Source organism: Suncus etruscus, chromosome 3 (genome assembly GCF_024139225.1).
Source record: "Suncus etruscus isolate mSunEtr1 chromosome 3, mSunEtr1.pri.cur, whole genome shotgun sequence".
Classification (NCBI taxonomy): Eukaryota; Metazoa; Chordata; class Mammalia; order Eulipotyphla; family Soricidae; genus Suncus; species Suncus etruscus.
The window spans coordinates 23,221,811-23,243,987 of NC_064850.1; the positions used below are offsets into that span (position 1 = coordinate 23,221,811).

The 22,177-nt window shown below is 35.3% G+C and overlaps 1 protein-coding gene across 7 annotated transcripts in view; it reads left to right on the top strand.

The window, feature by feature from the left end:
- The window catches only part of LOC126003964 (neurexin-3-beta), a 1,607,127-nt gene that overhangs the window by 693,859 nt on the left and 891,091 nt on the right, over positions 1-22,177 (top strand). For all 7 annotated transcript variants that reach the window (XM_049770305.1, XM_049770308.1, XM_049770307.1 and 4 more), the window contains one exon: positions 18,922-19,041. In XM_049770305.1, the coding sequence (XP_049626262.1) occupies positions 18,922-19,041 (120 nt within the window). The remainder of the gene's footprint in view (positions 1-18,921; positions 19,042-22,177) is intronic.

The window sequence follows — 22,177 nt, forward strand, 5'->3', positions numbered from 1 at the left end:
TTCTTATCTTTGAGGTTCTGAAACATTTGCTCAATTTTTTGAAACCATATTTTGTAACTGGCAATGTGCTAATAGTGGAAATTGTCTTTATCTTCTTGTAAACACCTGCTGTTGGTGTGAAAACATATGCACTGAAACATTCTGAAGACTGCAGATATGTTAATCGGGTCCTTCATTTCCAGAGGAAGGAAAAAATACTGTATTTGAGTTTGCTTTAACTAGGTCGCTAAAAAAAAAAAAAAAAAATCAAGTGCTATCTTAGAAAAGAACACAAGAGGGCACCAGAGAACAACAACAGCAATGAAAAAGAAGTGACTGAAAAAAAATAAACCACCCGTTTCTGGAATTGAGACCTACTTCAGTCTGTTATTCCACTGTTTTCTGCTCAGGCGGGAGTCTGTCCATGCAAGATTGGGAGAGGGTAAGAAAGAAGGAAAAAAAAGTGGCCTTGCACTCATTATTTTCTAAAGCATTTTAAAGATCCTGCTTGGGCCAAGGACAGCTCTACTTCTGAATAAGTTCCCCAGAAGATTTACAAATGCGCAGCTCCAAAACTTCTACTTTATTCTGGGCAACTTAGCAGCTAGCAGGTGTCCTGGAGCTGGAAAGTCAGCATGTGGTTTATGAGGAGAGCACCTTTGGTTTCATTTAATTATCTTCCCAGAAACTCTTACCCCCATGGAAAGGTGAGCTAGTTACTGGTTTAATTCATTAAACAATGAATAAACCCACTGTGGTTTATTAATCTCTGATAAAACTTCAGGAATTAAAAACCCAGGAACAACTATGGCTTCCACAATGTCATGAGATACAAGTCATGATGTTGCTGAAAATCATGGCAGTTTGTAGAGGATCAGTATGAAGGGAAGGGGTATGCATAATGGTACATAGGGAAGCTTTGTTGTCCTGGGATCAAATGCAGTATTGGGACAGGGACAGTATTCATTCCAACACTGTAAGCCATTTTGTCCTCCCAATCCTACTTCTCTTGATTAAAAAGTTTGTAACTTACATATGTTGCATTATGTAAAAACCCTAACTTACTTGCTGTGTCTCTGGAATGCTGCATCTATATTTCCAGTTACCTGCTAGTCATTATATGTGAAAAAAATATCCCATAAATATATCAAATTTAGGATGTCCAAAATAGACCTTTCTATTAATATTTCTTCCAGGCCCAGCTCTTCTATTTCACTTAAAATAAATGACAAGATAAAGTCAAATTTAAGAGAAATATTGAAGTAAAGCTCGATTTTGTCCACCCTTTCTTCCCTATTCCAGTGATCACCAATATATATTTTCCATTAATACCTTTTACTTTCATGTCATGAACTATTTATTGAGTTTGATGGTAATTTTTTATATTGTAGTTCCAGGAATAAAACACATGATTTTATATATGCATGAGAAATACTCATTCACTGAGCTTATTCTCAATTTAAACTGTTTTAAATTCAGAATTAGCTGAGTTCTTCTTCATAAATTCAGTGGCCTTTTTATGCATAATTTATATGTTCAGTTCAATTTTTCATTCAATTCACTTCACAATATTAAAATATTTAATCCCCCAAATACTGTGAATTGTTTATAGAATAGTATCCAGCTCTTTGGCATTATATATACTTAATTTTGTTCTCTTGTTAACTCCCTCAATACTTTTTATATTCCCACTACTACCCAGTGCTTGCCAATGTAAACACCTTCCCCATATTGTACATATTCTAGAAGTTAATTACATTTTTATAATAACCTCTTCAGGATGGAAGATACTGATTAAATTTGGGGGCACTATAGCTGTACCAATGATCAGCCAAGTGAAACATGCCAGTCAAATGTTTCTTGCCATATATTCATAGTTACACTTTATTAGAAAACATGAATTAATTTTGCTCACAAAAAAGATATCAAATTAGGGGCCGGAGTGATAGCACAGTGGTAAGGTATTTGCCTTGCAAGTGTCCAACACAGGATGGATGCCCGTTCGGATCCCAGAATCCCATATGGTCCCTTGAGCCTGCCAAGAGCGACTTCTTTGCACAGAGCCAGAATTAACACCTGAGCTCCAGTAGGTGTGACCCCAAAACAAAAACAAAAACAAAATAATGTCAAAGAATATAATATGTATAGTTCTATTATTTTAAGTCTAGAAAATTCAACCATATCTATAGTGACAAAACCTGAATACTTGGTTCTTCAAAATGGGATGAATTTAATGTAGAATCTTTCATGTTCATTCTAATGTTTCATACATAAAACTTGAATACTGATAAATAAAATGCCATGACATAAATGATTAAAGCCACAAGAATGTAGCAGCTGTAATACTTCTTGATGGTATAGATAAAACAGGACCTTGTCATTTTCTTTTGAGGTAAGCAACCTCTAAATGCAATAAACTAAACTTTTTCCAATTAGTTCTTCCATTAAACATTTAAAAGTAATACTATAGTTTTAGTTAGATTAAAAACCAATTTAAAAGAAATTCAGAAAAAATGAGAAACAAATGGAAGGCAGTTTGGAAAATATGAGATATATCTATGGCAACTTTTAATATCTATGCTCTATCAGGGTGTATAAATGACATTGAATTCATGCAGGTGATTTTAAACTAATGTTCACTAATATAGGAATTTTTCAGCTATACTGAAGATATCCCAAAGCTCTTGAATGGGCTGTGATCCCTTCACAGAAGAGATTCTTGGAGTTTGTCCAAACCATGGATGATTAAAACCCAAATGACCTAATGCTGGCCTTGCTTAACTCTAGGGAAGTTTCCTCAGCAACATACCAGTACTGTGAAGATGTTTAAAACAATGATTTTATTTTTTAAGGTTATTTGAAATATATCCCAAAGAAACAAAAATATTCAAGTTATAATTGAACAATAAATAATAATTCATTTCACATAGGCTGTTGGAATAGTCATATTTTGAGTTTATTTTTTATTTATCAATCTCTACAGAATAAAACCTGAACTTAACTTACCTCTGGACACATTCTCTGTGTGATCTTATTTTCTGCTTAACCTCACTCTTAGATGAAGGTTATTGTTATACTTATTGTTGTGACTATAAAACATTTCATGGTTCAGGGTCACACAACTAGTGCTCTCTGCAAGAGGAATTTAAAACCTTCTCATGAGTCCTATCTCGCTACCTGAGGGATCACTGCTTACTGAGAGATATCTGAATGATTATTCAGCTATTTTCCCCACCTGGCATTTTTAGGATGCTAGTTTTAGTTCCAAGGAATACTAAATACCCCAAAGAGAAAATTTGGAACTGCATTATCATCTTGGTGGACTGTTATCTCTGCAAGCTCTTTGGATTCCTAAAGTATTCAGGAAGGGTGGATAAATCTCAGGGAGTATGGAGAAATCATAGTCTTTCAATGTGATGTTAGGTTTTTGTTTCTTCTTATCTCTTGTTTGTCTTTCTTTAATGTGTGGTTTATGGAGTTCTAAGGGTTGATTTTGGTTTGGTTTAATAAGGGCAAACCTGATCTTATTTTCTTCTCTCCATGCCTAGAGCACTCATTTCTGCTCATACATTAAGAAATATACATTTTTTCTTCCTTCAGGAGTTATTTTCTTGGATATTGCTATTTTCTAACACCAAACTCATCTTAACGGAGTGCATACCCATGGATGCACACACACACACACACATACACACACCCCTTTCCTTTTTCTGATTATGTTTCTAAGATCTAGCACACAAAACATTATATATGTGTAGATATACTTATATATATATATATTTTAGATATACTTATTTAATCTGCCTCCCTCTCTGTTGTTGTGCTGAATAGAGTTCACACACATAAAACTCAGATGCCTTGTTGTGTGATACTTGGCAGGATTAGGGGTCATACATTTGATTATAATTCTATTTATTTCAAACAATTTTTTTCATAAAATACTATTAACAAATATCTCTTGGACACTTGCTATGTATCAAGTTCCAAGTTGACCTTCTCCTGATCCCAAGAGAAATGTGTCAGATGAATAAGGATTATATAGGATTGTGACTCATCTATGCTTTAAATAGAATAATTTGATGTAATTAGGACAAATATCTTTTCCTTACTTCCATACTGGTTGATTCACAATTTAAGTTTCAATACCCAGATGCTGCAATTATATGTCTTAGTATAAATGCACCTTGAACAATTCCCATATCTAGGCTGGAAACAGAATATCTAAATGATAGAAACAGCTTTTGGCTTCATGAAGTTTGTAATAACATTGCCTCAATATTAATGAAAAATGGAAGATCAATTTACTTAAGTCAGAGTGACCCACTTGTAATCCAACAATAGGGATATTTGGGTCTTTCCATATGTGATGGAGAGATGCCAGCTAATGGAAGTTTACTGAAGAATTAAACACAATTGTGTCCTCTTCCTTAGAAGTAGGAGTTAGTATTTTCTTCCCCTCATGAAGAGTATACCTTGGAATTTCCCTGCTGCTTCTAACACACTTAGAGCACCCAACCCTCTTCTACCATAGCCAACAATTCAGTTCAAGGAAACATCTCAAGTGCCTTTGTGCCTCCACACTGACATCCCTGCTGTCTCAAAAGGGGCACTTGTCACAGGTCTGGTCTGAAGTCCTAAACTCCACTACACATTTATCATTTTTCCAGAAGGCAATTTAGTACAAGAGCAAAAGCTTGACCTTTGGACTAACCTGGTTTTGATGTACTTGCTAGTGATTTGCCTTTGGCCAAAGTAATTTAACATTCCTGTTTTTCACTTTCATCATTTATAAAGTGGGATTTCAATGCTTACATTACAGCATTAAATATTAATCCTCAATAAAAAAGTAAATCAGACTCTTTAAGCACACTAGTATTGAAGTGCTCCCCTGCAGTCTTTCACTGAAGGTATGTACACCTATCTGAAGCGAATGGACACCCGATTCAAGAGCTTTGTGTTCAAAAGCACAAACATTAGGTACAGCAGCATGGACAAATCCACGAGTTTGCTTTCAGACCAGACAGTAGAGAAGGCAGGGGGAGGTTATTTTAGCTGTAAAGAATTGATCTTGGATTGGAGGGAAATGGCCCTAAAATCCAAAGGTCCCTCTTAGAAGATAGCACAATAGTTCTTATATATGGTCTGTCTGGATTTGCCACCCCAGCAGGACATGGACTTTTAATTTTCTGTCTTCATGTATGGAACCACAATCTACCTTTCAAACCACTTCCATGTTTGTCTCACCTCAGAACATTGTCTCCTACCCTTGACTAGCTAGCTTATCCTCAGCTTCCAAGAGTTGTATTACTCCATTCTGTTAGTCCTGTAACCTTCACAACTCTGTCTCTGACCCGTTACTCTCCTGTTTCTTGCACTGAGTTAGTGAATGACTCAGGCCTGGAGAGTCTCTAGGGCCCATATGTCGACATGAAAGGTTTGGAAAAGAGGAAATACAAGTTCACTTAAGCTCACTAAATTATGCATTTGAATTGACTTTTTCAAGTAGGGTTGGTTCCTAAAAATCTGCCAAATAAATCAGAATGGAGGAATTTTCCTAGTAACATAAACAAAGAAACAAAGATCAATATCTTGAGAGGATGTTTTGAAAGTTATCTCTTTGGTCAAATAATTGTTAATAGAGACACTTATAAAAAGATAAATAGTTAAAATTATCTATAAAGAATATTATTTACTACTTGCTAATGTTGATTCCAAGTGCTGATGCATTGACTAATAAAAATAGCTGGCTCATAAAACGTAGAATTATATGTATATAATTATATATATAATTATATATAATAATATATATAAGGATTTGAGCATTGTTTCTACCATTTTAACCAAAATAATCTTAATTATATTATTAAACTCACCAATTATTAATATTTTCTCATGAAAATTTGGGCAAGGATCTAAATTTCAAATAATATTGTCTAACTATGCTTGTGAGTGTTAAGGGAGCTTTAGAGAATAGTGTGTTTGACCTCTGACACTAGTCTTCCACTCTGGAGAGAGAAAATGAGAGAGAAAGGGAGAGATATTGCCATGAAAACATCACTTGCTATGATAATGTTCTAAGCTGGTTTTATAATGTGATGAAATTATTCTTTAAGAATATTGCCTATGACTTTGTGAAAATTATCATTTTAATGGGCCTTAACTTTATACCCAAACTGTGGGTTTTACAAAAGCATGTATCATAGAAAAGATATTTTAGAAATGTATTTATCGAATTGGTAACATCTCATTAGCATCATGTACTAGACAAATAATATAATATTTAAAATAATTTTTAAATATCACTTTGATTAATGTGTATAGAACTTTGTGATGTGTTAACTACTCTTATTTCATACTATATAGGAAAACAAAAAATTAAATAGAGAGTTTAAAAAATTAAGGGTTGGAAGGGCTTTAACAGTTTGGGTCAGAGAGATATAACATGAGTAGGGAGGTTGTCCTGCATACAGCTGACCATGCGTCAGTCTTGGAACCTCATATAGTGTCCTAAGCCTGACCATGAGTGATTTTGAATACAGATATAGGAGTAACCCTGAGCAAAGCTGGATATGGTCATCCAGAAACTGATGTGATAGGGCTGGGTGTGATTGTAATCACAAGGCTCTCGGATTCTCAAATAATCTGCATAGAATTTAATTTTTGTGACAACCAAATGAAGCTGGTTGGGATCTGTGTGCATTATGAGGGATGATATTATAAAAATAAATGGAGGTCCCAGCTCTCTAACCTTTGTAACCTTGTATCTAGACAATGAATGGAAGTTACTTCTTTTAAGTAAAAAATTGACATGACAAATTTCTGTTAAAGAATAATAATTTGGAAACTGGAGAGATAGCACAGCTGTAGGACATTTGCCTGCATGCAGCCAACCCAGGAGAGACCCAGTTCAATTCCCAGCATCCCATATGGTCCCTTAGGCTTCTGGGGGCTATTTCTGTGTGCAAAGCCAAGAGTCACCCCTGATGACCACGAGGTGTGGTCCAGAAACTAATTAATCAATCAACCAATAAATAAAGTTAAAAAAGGAATAATAATTTCGGTCATAGTATGAAAGGTTGATAGAGAGTTTTGAAATCACAATATTAAAAGCATAGTAAGGGAGCAGGGAGCAACCAGGTTCAGAGTGGTATACTCTGATAGAATAGATTTATACACACAATACCTCAGAGATTAGTTTAGTGGTGGTTTGGAATCAGAAAATGGAAGCAAAGCATGAGCCCAGTATAGCACCACCTAAATATCTTGAACTGGATAATGAAGACATGAAAAGTATGTTTGAATGGGAGTATGAAAGGCTTAGGAAGTAAGTGCTATCAGTGAAATAATATGGAAACAGAATGCATAGGAAACTAGACCTGAAGAGAGAAAGAAAAAGTGGACATTAGATAAAGTATAGAGTCCTGGAATCTGAATTCTTAGCATTATCCACAGATACTTCTTTGAAAGTTTAAAATGTGGGACTCTCTGGCATCAACTACTTTCTTAATACTTTTGTATACTCTGAAAGTTAAAATGCATAGAAGTGGCACTCTTGGTAAGATTCTCTATTGATTGAAAAAGAGTTGAGTATATTACTCTGAAAAATGCCCAAATCATATCTAAAACACATGCTTTGGAAAAGTTTTATTTGTTATATATTCTGTAAGAATTTGAAGGATAAATGTTTTCTTTTTTCAGAAAAGAAATTTGCTTGTGAGAAATTTGACAAGTGTTAAGATAGCTTTTAACCTGTTCCTTCTGATCATTTCTATATTTTTTATTTTATTTTTATTCCAATCATTCAAACTTTAAAGGTTGCCTATTATATACATATTTTTGTAGGACATGTAAATAATATTTAAGTTGAGGATTAGTCTTTGCAACTCTTAGCTATCTAAGCTAATTCTTAGGTTAACTATAACATGTAGTAGCTGAGGACAATCTGCAGTTTCAGATTTGAGAATTTACTTGTTAAGTGATCTTACAAGTAGACTGTCCTCAATTTAGATACTAATCTCATTATTTAAAATGTATCAAAGCCAGGTCATTATTTTTCCCCATAGTTGAAAAATCACATCACTTATTAATTTAATTGTACACACATTTATAAACTGAATACTTCCTATATTGAGCTACTTCATTCTTGAAGTGTCTCCTCATTTCTTTTTTTTTTTTAATATAATTTTTATTTTGATCATAGTGGCTTACATATTGTTGACAATAATATTTTAGGTACATATTTACATAAAATCAGGGGGGATTCCCATCCCCAAATTGTCCTCCCTACACCCCCGTTTCTGTCTTACCTCCCATTTCCTCTTCCCTCACCCCCAGGGCGGCTAGAATATGTGGTCCCCTCTGTCTCCAACCAACTACTTAGTAGTCTTGCATCAGTTTGGTCTTGATGCCTCCCTTATTTCCCCCTCTAAGTAGGGGCAGGGGTAGATAGTTCAAGTTGCGTGGTTTTGCCTGAAAAAGAGAAAATAAATAAACCGGGGTAAGAGTTTAATACCCCGAAAATGGGCAGAATCCTTCTAGAGGTTCTCATCATCGATTTGGGAAATGAAGGAGAAAAAGAAGTTGAAACACTCCACCAGTACCAAAAGAAGTGTCAAATATCCAGTGAGGACTCCAGCTATAACGATAAGCACCACAAAAAAACAGATAAAAAACAAACCAAAACAAACTAAAAACAAACACAAACAAACAAAAAACACGCCGTGGTCTTGAAATAAGAAACATGGCGTAGCACATAACGAAAGAAAAGAAAGGAAGAGAAAGAAAAGAAAAAAAAAAAAAAGAATAATTGGGGCCAACAATTTCAATAATCACATCCAAACTGAGGAATCGACCAAAATAGCTAGGTAAATAAAAATAATAATAACAATAATAAATGAAGGTAATATATATATATATATATATATATATATATATATATATATATATATATATATATATATATATACATAACCAAGGTTTTGTGTTTTTTGTATTTTTTTTTTCCCTCCTGCCCTGGCACAGTAAATATTGGGGTCATTCGAAAAGGAATTCACTTGCCCTATAAGATATGGGGTTTCTCCGTCCTTGGAGTATACTGTCATGGAATCAGCTCTAGTCTTTGCTCAGGATCATTACTCTCCAGGTTGTGTTTTTTTTTTTTTTTTTTTTTTTTGGTGTGTGGAAGGCTTCTGCTCTGTCCGGTGTGATACCGTCAGAGCTCTGTGTTTAGCAGTCCCAGTATCTGTACATATCCTGAGGTGGGACTTATGGTGAAGTCAGTCTTTGTGAATCTAGAGGTTCTGTTACCTCAGTGCCATTTTAATCCATCTTCTGTGGTTGGTGATCTTGGTCTTTGCGCTGAACCTAGGAAGGCATCTAGGATAGCGTCTTTCTTTGTTCTTCCAGAAGCCCCTTTCCGTTACAATTGTCTCTGCCGGACCTTTGGGACTGGGGATCATGCTTATTGTGCAGGTCTTAGTTCAAACCCTAGACTAGGGCTTTTTTATTGGTCCCAAGATGTATACAGTCTGGTCGTGGTTCTAGTATCCAGTCATCTGTAAATCACGATCTTGGCTTTTGGACCTACCAAAGGGTGCCGTGTCTTCTGGTTTTGTCTTGTCGTTAGCTGGTGAGGTAGGCTAAACTGCTCTAAGGTCAAGTTGTTCACATTTTCCTCATTGTCGAGATATCATGTTAGAGCTGGCCCTTGTTGTTGACCCTGCAGTATAATAAGGCTGTCCCAGATGGAGATTGTTTCTTACAGCTGTTGTGAGGAGCTGTGCCGTTTCTATGTCTGGGATCCAGGGTTCAAGGCTGGTTGAATGGTATCTAATCACCTGAGGTCTAAGTTGATTCCACTTGACATATTTTCAAGGTAGGAGATAACCCTGTATTGTAAACAACTATGAGTTCCCATCTCTAGTAGATAAGAGCTCTTTTTTTTTTTTAAAATATGTAAGATTTCCCCTTTATTTAGTGTGCCTTTGCAGGGGGAAGTGGTGCTCCATTATATGTCGGAGTATTTGGGGTGGACAGAGTGGGTAACAGAGATAGGTCACATACCCAAAGACGATTAAAAAAAAAAAAAAAAAGGAAATAAAAGTGTATGTGCCCACAAATGTATATGTAAGGCAAACATTTAAATAAATAAGTTAATTAAAAAAAATAAAAAAAATAAAATGAGTTAGCGAAGTTTTTAAAGGACCAACGTGGTGCAAAAGACTACTTTGCATTTGGGAGAGAACAGGTAAAGAGTTGGTGTATTACAGGTCTTATGCCTATGTTGGAAGTACAGTTTTCCCATTGTCTTTTGGATTTTTCTTGTGGTGTGTGGGTTCCCAGGCATCTTCCAATCACACCCCCTGCCCCCCTTCAGATTGGTAAAAATTTGCAGCTGGGAGGTCTTGGAAGAGTTCTTGCATTGGGGATACTATTGGACCTAAGTCCGGTTTCAAGAAACAGTCCATGTTAGGGGGAGTTGGTAGGGAGGGTCTCGCAGCATGTGTCCACAGGGGAGTTGGCTGTCTTTTCTTGCAGGAGACGATGTGTGGGTTCGGTTGGGTGTCCCCTCGCCTGGGTGCTGGGTACTGGTTCATTGGGTAGGAGGTCGATCTTGATGCCTAAAAGATTAAGGACTGAGGGTGGAGAGTTTTAATATGGTGGGAGATCTGGATGGGATTGAGGGGTGAAGGGATAGTTGGATTTCCGGGGGGGAGAAAGGGGAAGGTATATGGGAGGGGTATGAAGGAAGAGAAAAGAGAAAATACCGTAGAAAGGGAGAAGAGAAAGGGAAAAAAGTAAAGAGAAGAGTAGAAGAGAAAAAGAAAAGAGAAGAGAAAAAAAATAGAGAGAAGAAAGGAGAGAATAGCAAGGGAATGCTGGTTTGGTTGAATGTGTTCGATGACTAGAGCCTGTAGTTTAGGTCTGTACATCGCAGGTACTGCTTTGGTGGTCTGACTGGTCACGTGCTTCGATTCCTAAAAGAAGGTTTAACCTAGAGATAAAGTGTATGTTAAAGAGTTTTCTCGTGGCCGTCTCATAGTGCAAGCAAGGTATGGTATCTCGTGTGGTATCCCGAATTGCCATCTTAGTTTGTCCGCCCTTTGTATCTAAGGGCGCCTGTGGAAAGAAAAGCTGAGAGGTTATTTTTAAAATATAGTAAGGTAAAGGGATTAAAACGTAGTGTTATGGTATGTTGCCATTGCATTACGTGATTTCCCGCGGTGTTCTATACTTGTGTTCCTGTTTACGATCTCTAAGGGATTATTGTGGGCCTTTGTTGTAGGAGTCTGGTTACATACCTGTTCTCTCCATGTTGCTGTTTCTGTTGTTGCTGTTTTCCTTGTGGTATAATGTGCAGTCCATTTCTTTTTTTTTATTTACTTGGCCTCACCTTTCTTCCTCCATAGATAACTGAACTGGCAAAACCCAGGGACATAACCTAGATCAAACTTAGAGTCAATAAGGACATAACAGAGAGAATTACAGTCATGTTGAGTGAGGGCTAAGTTCCATGTGTGATTGTTCATGACAGATTGTGGTGCTTTGCTTTGCTTCTATTTAATGTGTGCTGAACCCTATCATCTCATACTACAAAGTAAGAGTGTGTGTCTAGAAGAACAGTTGGTACCTCTTTTATTCCCTCATAAATTTTCAAGAAGACTTTATTTTTTTGACTCTGAAAAAATATATTAAACAGACAAATATATGTCTTTATTTTATTTATGTCTGCTGCCTGGTGCCTTTAATTTACAGATTTGTCTAATTAAATAAAAAATGAAATGTATAATGTAATTCTCCTTCTCTCATTTCTTTTTTCCTCAATACATTTTGCTCCAGGATTTTTTATATATTCACTTATCCATTTTATCTGTTACTCTAGCTATTTTTGGCATTTACTTATTCATTATTGTACACTTTATAAATTGCATACTTCCAATATTGGTTTACTTTATTCTGTTGTGGAAATATAGTTCACTTTATGCTCCCCTTTAATATTTTCTACTTCCCAAATCCTAATCACAAATTTCATATTGTATTTATTCATTCCTATTTTATCACTCATTGGTTTTCTTTTACCTAACAAGTTGAGTATTATCTTGGTGTACAATATCTACTTATTTATTATAATTACAAGAGAGTAGACTTGCCCTAAAAGAGCATTAGAATAGAGGATATGGATGGATAGAAAACCTATATTTCAAACAAATTTACTGAAAAGGTATTCACTTTCTGTTTGGAGAGTCAGAATATACATAGAAAGGGTAGATGGAAGTAGAAAAATTATTGAAAGAAGACATCTGGAATAAAAGAAGTAATTAAGTTTTCTTTAATTTCTATTTAAATCAAATAGGAATAATTCGTTGAATTAACTAAACTATCAATCCTCAATTTGACTTTTTAAATTCTTACTGTTTGGCTTAAAATGATTCATACAGAAATGGATACATTGTAAATTTGTTAGGATGTTAGGAAATGAAATTTTAGTAAATAAATAGTTTAAACATTATGTATTTGCTCAGTCTCATAGGCTTTGAACCTGTGTTCTTCCTGTCATAAATAAGGGTACACAGAGAGATTACAGCATTTTGAATCATCACAGAAAGTTTTGTTTGTATTAATTACATCATTACAATGGTAGAGAAAAATGGTATATGATTTTTTGAATTTTTAAAATAAAATAAAATCACCACTAATAACAACTATCAACACCAACAATACAAAAGTAGAATTACTAGCCATAAAAAAAATATTTCTCCCTATCTCTGTGAAAATTGCCCTCATCTCTTGAAAAGTGGCTTCATAGAGATTATCAAAAGAAATTTGAAACTGTCCTGAGCTCACCACTCTATGTGGCACTATAAATTATGGCATATAGATAGATATTTGGCAGAAAATTGGGGGCATGATTCCTTATCATCCTTTGTTCCTTTGAGGATGCAGCTGTTCTTATTCCTCCCATTTCAAAATTCAGGTGTGCTAGTCTCATCCTTAAGAAGAGCAGGTTCATTTTGCACTGTGTGATCAGTTAGAAATGTTGAGAGTTGAATGGACTGTAGTCCTTATCCCTCTTCTGTTCCAGTGTAACCCCAGCAACCAGAGTGATCATTAAAACTCAGACCATATTGGGGACTGAAGAAAGAGTAAAGTGGGTAGAGTGCTTTCCTTGCACTTGGCTGACCTGAATTTGATTCCCAGAATCATGTACCAGGAAACTGATCCCTTAGCAGACCAGGAGGAAGTAGAGAATAAGCACAGCCCAATGATGTGGGCTTCAGTTTGTTTCCCCATTTTCTGTGCTAATTCTGGGTATGTGCTTTTTCTCTTCCATATGCCTCAAGTATTTACAATCCTGACTCTTGTTCAGATGTATTTCCAGTATTCTATGGCCATCTCACTCCACAGTTCTCCATTCAATCAGGCAATCATGGCAAAATGGGAGAAATAACTTGAAAGAGATTTTTTTCTGGACCATTCCATAAAATAATCAATTCTATTCCCATACCTTTTCTAATTTATTTTATGTTATTTTTTCACGTTATATTTTTCGAGTTATATGTATGTGTTTACTTTTTTGACTGAGATTCTCTGATTTATAATACTGTTAATGATGGTTCTTCACACACATTATTTCAGCATCACACACCTAACCCATAGGTGGTATACTCATCTCCCTTACCAAAGGACCCCAACTCTCTTTCATCACCCCCAATTCAGCTGTATAGATAAGGTTTTATTGTAATATACTGTCAAGAAGTTATTAGCAAAGGAGAGGGTGGACAATAGATAAAAGGGAGTCTGCCACTGAGTTTAGGTTAAATAGAATATTCACTTACTCATACCCAAGGAATACTAGTCGTGGTTTAGGTTCAACTAGAAGCAAGTCTCCCCAAGAAGACATGTGTTCATGCAGAAAATGGAGTCACTTGTAGAGCTCTTAATTGGAACTGTCCAGAATACTTATAGTGCATTTCCCATTCTTTGTGGAAAGTCAGGGAGCTTCCTGAGACTTGAGGACTCACTCCAGTGGGGGGAAAATGATTGATTTAAAGAAATTTGTCCAACTTGCTCTATAAGTAAATATGATTTAAAAAGCTTTATGGAAATAAATGTTTTAAAATTATCTTATAAATATGTTCCCTTTATTTGTTAGGCTGTCAATCCTAAGTAAACATGGATAACCTAGTTTTTTCCTCAAGGTTAAATGGACCAAAAATAAAATCCACATTACCTGGATCTTTGCCTACTTTTAACCCTTTGATTTCATTATTTTGCCCTTTCTTCCCTACTTTTTCTTGCTCAAATAGTTTGTTTGGGAAGCATGAGTGATAAAATATCTGGTTCTATAGGTTTATAAAATGTCTGTCACAGTTCAGCTAGCCTAAATGGAGGTGTTGGGGAAAATGAAGGTAAGTGTTTTCCTTTTAAATATGTTTTGCTGTTCTTTAAATTCAACACAATCCATCATTCTGAGTATTTACTTGCCATATTATTTATAAGTGTAATCACAAAGCTCTCACTATACCTTTCCAAGACTGTGAATTTCTTATTGTTTTATGCATTGTAGAAATTCTGATTCATGTGAAGCATAGTTCCAAGGGGAACCACATTATAGTTTTTTTCTCTTATTGCACAAATAGAAATATGTCAAGGTAAAAAAAAAAGAACTATGAAACAGGTATTGTCTTTTTAGCCACCTTTTCAACCAATGAACAAAAAAATAATATTTCCAATGTTTCCCACTCACTTTTGAAAATATTCTTTTGTAGATGGAAGGAATTTCTTATCCCTGGGTATGAGCAAAACCTTTGGTTTAATTAATTTGATCAGGCCTTAGAAATACAAGAAACTAATGTATATTGGGTGTAGTTTATATTTTCTTTGCTTATATTGCTCCTGGGGGGAATAGCAAATGCATTAGCTTGCATAGTTTGCTAAAAAATGTTGCCTCTCCAAATTAAAATCTGAAGTTCACTCTATTAAGGATTGTACCTTTAACAATGATAAAATGTAGATTTTCTCCCCAAAAGCTCCCATTTCTTGCTGCCAAAAGAGGAAAAAATCCTAATATCTGAGTGTCATCTTCCTCCAACAAATGAGCAAAAGTTTTCCTTCAAAGAGTACTTTTCTGTTTTTCCATGTGATTTTCTTATTATTTTCATAGGGTTCTATAATTCAAGAGAACTATCTAGTCTCTGTTCTTCATTCATTGTTTCCTTCTTTGTTTGCTGTTTACCATTGTCTGTAAGACAATTAAAAATATCTAGGTAATGAGTTTGCATTGGGGCTGCCTCTAGAGTTGACATTTTGATAGTATTATCCAGAGGTTTTATTAAGGGCTCTCTCTTTTACAGTGTTAGCTGAATATTCCACTTGTACAGGCTGCTGTTCCTAGACGTTTTCATCTACACTTTTGTTTCTTTACTCTCCTCATGGGCATCATTACTATTTCCTGAACAATTCAACTAGGGGTTGTCACATAATTTGCTAGTTCTCTATATCTAGACCAATTAGTGACAGTCTAAGAACCCTCAAGAGACTCCAAGGGATGTTGTGTGATCAATGTTTATTACCTGAACTATAAAAGAATAAGACACACATCCAATATATGCATCTAATATGCACATCATATTGCTCTTAGACACAAAAATGGGAGGAAATGTAATGTCTTTGTTTAGTTCTCCAGTTATGACCAGTTTGATTTTACACTAAAATTTGAAAAAGTTTAGAAATAGTTTTTTTATTCTTGTCTAGATCATCCATCCTTATAGTTGCAAACATGCTTTAAAAATATTGAACAAGACTTACATTTATTATTTTATTGATACTGCTTTTAACTCTACGCTGCATTCACTGACACGGATCCTTCTGTTCAAAAGTCTAAGACTGTGTGCTCCAACTTTCACCTCTGTCTGTCTCTGACATCTCTAACCAGAGCAGTTTCATATCTTGGCTGTAGAGTAGATTCGATTTTTCATCTCTGCCTACATTTCCAACTGGGTTAAGCTCACTTTTTTTTTTTTTTTTTTTTTTGGTATAAGCTCACTTTCTCTGGAGTCGAGTGACCTTTTGACTTGATTAAAGATAAATGCCACAAACTTCCCCTTTAGGAGTTTTTTTTTCTTTTTCAGATGCTCACTGTTCTGTTTTTCTGTATTTGATATTTTTATATGTTTATTTGAATTTGATATTGAACTGTTCTCATGTTCTTATTTAAATAAGGTAGTAGGACTTTATTTTTCTTTCAGAATTATGAGAATCATTAGAATGGGAAGTTAACAAGTCTAAAAAAGCAGCAGATAAGTTTTAATATTTCATTATTTTTGTACATTTTTGTACAATAGACCAAATTATCCTAAATGTTTCAAGGTAAATGGGTAGATAAATAGATATTTTTCAAAAATCTGTTTTCAGAGGAACATTTCATGGACCCAGAATATGTGAAGATCCTGGAAAATATCAGTAATATTTAAAACCCTGGATTGAGAAAAACATTTTTCTTAAACAGTGGTGCAACATGATGCTAAAGTTGGTTGTGCTTGTGTAAGATTTCTTACTCTTGTCCCCTTCAAAAAAAAAAAAACACAAAGAAACTAGTATGTGCAAAATAAAGGCCTCTAAAGAATAATGCCACCCTTCATGATTTAAGTAGTCTGTAGTTGTTATATTTCTGCCTTCATAGCCAATATTTTCCAATTCTTTATTTAATTTCCTTTCCCTTACTAAAACATTTGCACATAGAAGAAAGGATGAAACGTAAAAATGAAACAGCAGTTATGTTTCTTCTGAAAGCATTTGTGCTTGCTTCAAATGGTTTACATGAAGTGGCACATTTCTATCAAAGCTCACAGTTTGCTGCTTTGCATATGACTCACCTCTGTCTTAGATCTGCATTTAATAAAGTAAAAAAGAGAGCTATTTAATGAGTGAAAATTGTAAGAAAACCCTATAATATGTTCACATTTATATTATTAAATGCAGACAAGCTCTAAAGAGATAAGCTAAGGTTAAACATACAATGCTTGGTTGGAGAATTAATTCTTCCCAAAATCCATTTTTCTATGACATCACTGCCCAGTTTGATTGTTATTTCAAACATCATTTGATCTGCTCAACATTTTTCCCTTGAATTGTAAGGATTCTCATAAATTTAATTCACCTTTGGGATAGAAGTAAATATTGAAAAATACAAGTGTTCCTTATAGATGTAATAAAAACAAAGTTCATGGGATTAAATTGCATATATTATGGAATATAGTTCCTAGGGATGGACTGAAAATATTACATGAAAGAGGCCCCAACTTGAATCTGGGATATTTCAAGTCTCCTAAGCATTGCTAGGTTGATCCTGATATTTCCGAGTGCCTATGGCTGAAAGTATCATATTGCTAGTCTAAATCCATACACTAACTTTCCATAATTAGTTGCCAGAATAGTTTCCCAACACTCTCTCTTTCACAAACACACACACACACACACACACAAACACTCACACACACAGAGTAGGGAGGGTCTTCTAAAAATATATTTCTTTTTTAAGAATAAAATTTCCTCAAACTTCAGTGCCCAGCTCTGAAAACTAATTATTTCAATTGGAAGGTGTAGCAGATCTATACAGCCAACATGTCTTCTTGTTTTCTTCTTTAAGTCATACACAATGTCTTCTGTTTTGTGAATATAAGGTAAAGAGTGACTGGCAAAGGTTATGTTATATTGGAAGCAGATAGATAATAACAAATTGATCTTAAATTACTGTTTCCCAAGAAAGAGAGAACTATGAAGACATTGATAAGTTGACAGGCACTCATTAAAGTATCTACTTGGAAATTGTTCCTCTGCTCCTAAAGCAGGAACCAACTGCATGATCTTTTCAAGCACTTCAGATATATAATATGCATATGTCTCTATTGCCTAGTTACACATTCAATCATTTTCCTCTAAACTATTTCCAGTCACAGGGCTTTCTCTATTTTGGTGAAAATTTAAGCAGCCTTGTCTTCCTGGACTGGCTCTTCAGTAGAGAGCAAACTTTGTCTAAGTCCTCTGCTTCTGCATAATCTTCTTATCTTCTTGGTCTTTTAATCAAAGGTGGGCATGAGACAGGATATTATTTACAATTGTGTTTTTATCCTCTAGCATTTGTCTTGCTCTCTCTCCCCTTCCTGGTTGCATCTGCTTCTTATCTGATGCCTTTGACCATCATCTATAGCATCTTGATCTTGTAGCTTCAGAGAATTTAGTTTATTCCTTTCTTTGGTGGGACACTATTTATAACATTATTTTTTCTGCAAAGGTCCAATTGTGTAATTTTACATTATTGTATCTTTTATGTTTTTGGATCTCTTTTGGAGGATGATGAACAATACATGACCAGAATCTAGGACACTACAATTCCCTTCAGGAGCATTATTTATCTTTAGGCTTAAACTATACTATTACTATTATTATTTTATTTATTACTACTAGGATTATTCTATAATCAATAAATTCTGGTAAGGTTATGAATGGGTTATGAAGGTGTCAAGTGAAGTCCTATATGACACAACTCTTTTTTTATTCGATGGGTATATAGTTTTCTAAAGCCAGACTGGTGTATAATGACTTTGTGATCAAATAATTATTTAAAAAGTGTATGGCAGTTTCTAGCATCTTCTGTGAATATTCACTTATCACTGCTGGTGACTTAAAACCATATTTCTATAGGCAAAGGGCACATTTATAACACTACAATTTCTGCAATTTTCCATTATGTTTGAATGGAGCATTTCTAATTTGAAGACAATGGACAATGATCTTGTTGAGATAGGATGAGTGCTATGGGGTGGGGTGATGGTGGGGACCCCTGAAGTGTTGGATCATATGCACCAATGTGGCTTTCTCAATCCTGATGCCTGGCACACTCGTTCTGACATAAATTCTAACATTGCACTTACCATCGTTTAGGCAAAGGACCTGAAACCCTATATGCGGGGCAGAAGCTCAATGACAATGAATGGCACACTGTTCGGGTAGTGAGGAGAGGAAAAAGCCTTAAGTTGACGGTGGATGATGACGTGGCTGAGGGTGAGTATTGAATTTGACTTCTCCTCTTTGCAGACTCCTTGCATTCATTCTGTGAGAAAGGACTTTTTTCAAGATCTTTGATTCTACTGAACACAAGTCTTAAGCTCTTTTGACAGATTAAGGCTTTCCTCTCTATTTTTATCACCTAATCCTCAACTGTAATTATATACTTTGCTAGGTATTTCTCCTTAGATGTAGAGACTGTATCTGGACAAGAGAGTCCTATAGATCTGTCAGTTATTGTGTCATCCAGGTAGAGTTTCTTCCAACAATTAATGAACTGTTGATTGTCAGAGAAAGACAACAATTACATTGAGAATTTTATACGCAAAATTATGATTATTATCTATAATCCACAATCCATAGAAGGTGCTGAGTAATTGTTAATTATTCAATTTATAGTAGTAACATATATACTCTTTATCCAGAACTGTTTTAGAAGGCACTTAGAGAGTGGTAATAAACAAATAGCCAACACCTTGGCCTGGTGCATTTTACTTTCTAGGAGGGCAAATGAATCAATGAATGGATCCAACCACACTTCAAGAAGCATTTATAGCCACATCAATGAAATATACCATATGCCAGCAATGTGTTAGGGACCATACAATATAAAACACAAATACAAAATTTATCTGTTGTGCAAGTAGGAACCTTTCTATCAGATTAGCTAGAATTTAGGTGTTTGAAACTAAAAGAAGAAATATATAATGAGATTCTAATTTAGTCTATAGTCATCAATTTGCTGGAAAAAAGCAGGAGAGGATTCTGAATGTGAATCTGCAAGCAGACATTGATGGGTGAGTGTAATCAGTAAAATCTAGAGTATAAAGAAGACAGCATGAAGTGTATCTTCCACACTGCATCCTCTCAGACTGCATGCTCAAGAATTACAGGGCACTGCACATCTGTTCCACAAAAATCTTGTCCACCTGGGAAAGAAAATGTGTAGCAGCATGGGACATTATGTAGAACTCTGTTAGCATCAGAAGATCTGGTGCCTGCTGTTAAATCTCTGCAGGATGCCAGACTAGTCACTCACCATTTCTTGTCAAATGAAGTCAGTGGCCTGAACCTTTTATGCAGTTTCTCCTATGAAAAAGACAGTCATGTGAGCTTCAGGAACCTTAGGCTTTAATTTCATTTCCCATTCAGTGCCACTGAAATATTTTATGCCTTTGGGACAGATTTGCTAAAGCTTTCCCCTATTTCCTCATTTTTAAACTTGAACTGATATTATTACTATGCCTTTTTCCAGCTTATAGGTTTTGCAGATTGGGGTCCAGTAATTTAATTTTATATTCCTGAGTCTTTACTTCTGGTATCAGGAATTATAGTGTTCCATGACTGTATGTGCTCAGGCTGGTGAGTCTATGAACAGAGTAAAAAGATCTAGCATATATCCCCTGCCAGTATCTACTACTGGCATTAAATAATAGCTTGGCTGCCATATAGATCAGGGCACATTTAATCTTCTTCAATTCCCCTTCATTTCCAAGGTAAGTGTTCTTATTGTTATTGTACATAAAGGACCATTATTTTGGCATGAGTGTTTCAGTTCCATACTCATGTCTATGTGATCCTTGCAAAGAAAGCTGCTTGTTAAACTTCACAATCCATCATAAGAAAATGGGTTGCCTTGCAGTATAGGGAAGGTCCTGGAAGGGATTGGAGGTAAGAAGGGAGATACATTTTAGGTGACTACAACCTTTATCATCGCATTTCCTTCCAGATGGTGACCAACAGAATCATGACTATGTCAAATCTTCAAACTGTAAACTGACATAAAAATCTCTAGTGGTAGTTAAAGATTCTTCTGTGACATACCTGAAGAGAGACTTATCTTTATATGATGGATGTAAGCAAAGAGATTAACATGGTTATACTGGATATAGGAATGCAGATGCTTATCTTGCACTGTTTTGGATTCCCTAGAGTATATTCCCAGGAGTGGTAATGCTAGCTTATATGGGCACTCAGTTTCTAGTTTTTTGAGGAATGTTCATATTGTTTTCTATAAGGACCGCATCAGTCTACAAGAATTAAGTACTGAAAAGAGGTGAAATGATATGCATGCTACCCCTTTAGTAAGAATATTGCAAAAGACAGTGTCAAGATGAATAATGGGAGTAGTGTGTTGTGGGGAGGTAGGGAGAAAGTGGGGATGTCTGCCTTGTAGATAGGTAGAGGAGGGAGATGGCGAGGGAAATTGGAAACATTTGTGGGGAGATTGGTGCACTGGTTAAGGGATGGGGAGTGGACCATTGTATTACTGGTACTCAGTCATGAACACTGTTGTAACCGTATCTCACAGGAATCCAATTAAAATTTTTATAATCATAAAAAATGAAATATGAACATACTATTTAGAATTAGCAACCATTTTAATTAATTGTTTGAGAAGTCCCCATACTATGTTTCTGTGGACTGGAGCCTGTAAAAGCTTTGATAGTTACATCCATTCTTGAAAATTAGGGTTTACAGCCTGGTGAATATTATTCACGATGTGTTTTAAATGTTAGCCACTAGATGGCGACCTCACTCCAACTTCTCCTTTAGGAATTTTTTTTTTTAAAGTACAGCTGAACCTTAGGGAAAGTATATCGTCTCCCTTGATCATTATTCTTTATAGAAACCTTAGAATAAAGGTAATTATGATGCATATTTTTTCTTCCTACTAATAATTAAATAGCAAGACCAAACCGTGGAAGGCTCAAGCATCCTATAATTTGATATTTGAAATTAATGAAGGCCTTTCATTTTCCATCTTGCGCCCTACTTTGCTGTTTCTGAAAAATAAAAAAGTCAACCATAGGTATCAAAAAAAGGCCAACCATAGGAGAAGAAAATCTATTTCACTTTCGAGTTACAACCTTGGGTTGCTTTTTACAGTGATAAAGGGTTTGGAAATTTTAATTTTAGCTCACAGAAGTTATAAAATCAGGCAATGAAACTAAACTACCACACAGCCCTCAGGTTATTAAGTAGTGTCTTGTTGGCATAGTTAGTAATCCTTTGCCTGCTGTTTTAGACCCCCCAGGGTGTCAAATTTTCAGCTAGTTTGTAGAAATGATGCAAAGAATAGGTCAGACTCACCAGAAATCAAAAGCCAGGAAAGAAATAGTCCTCAGCCTGG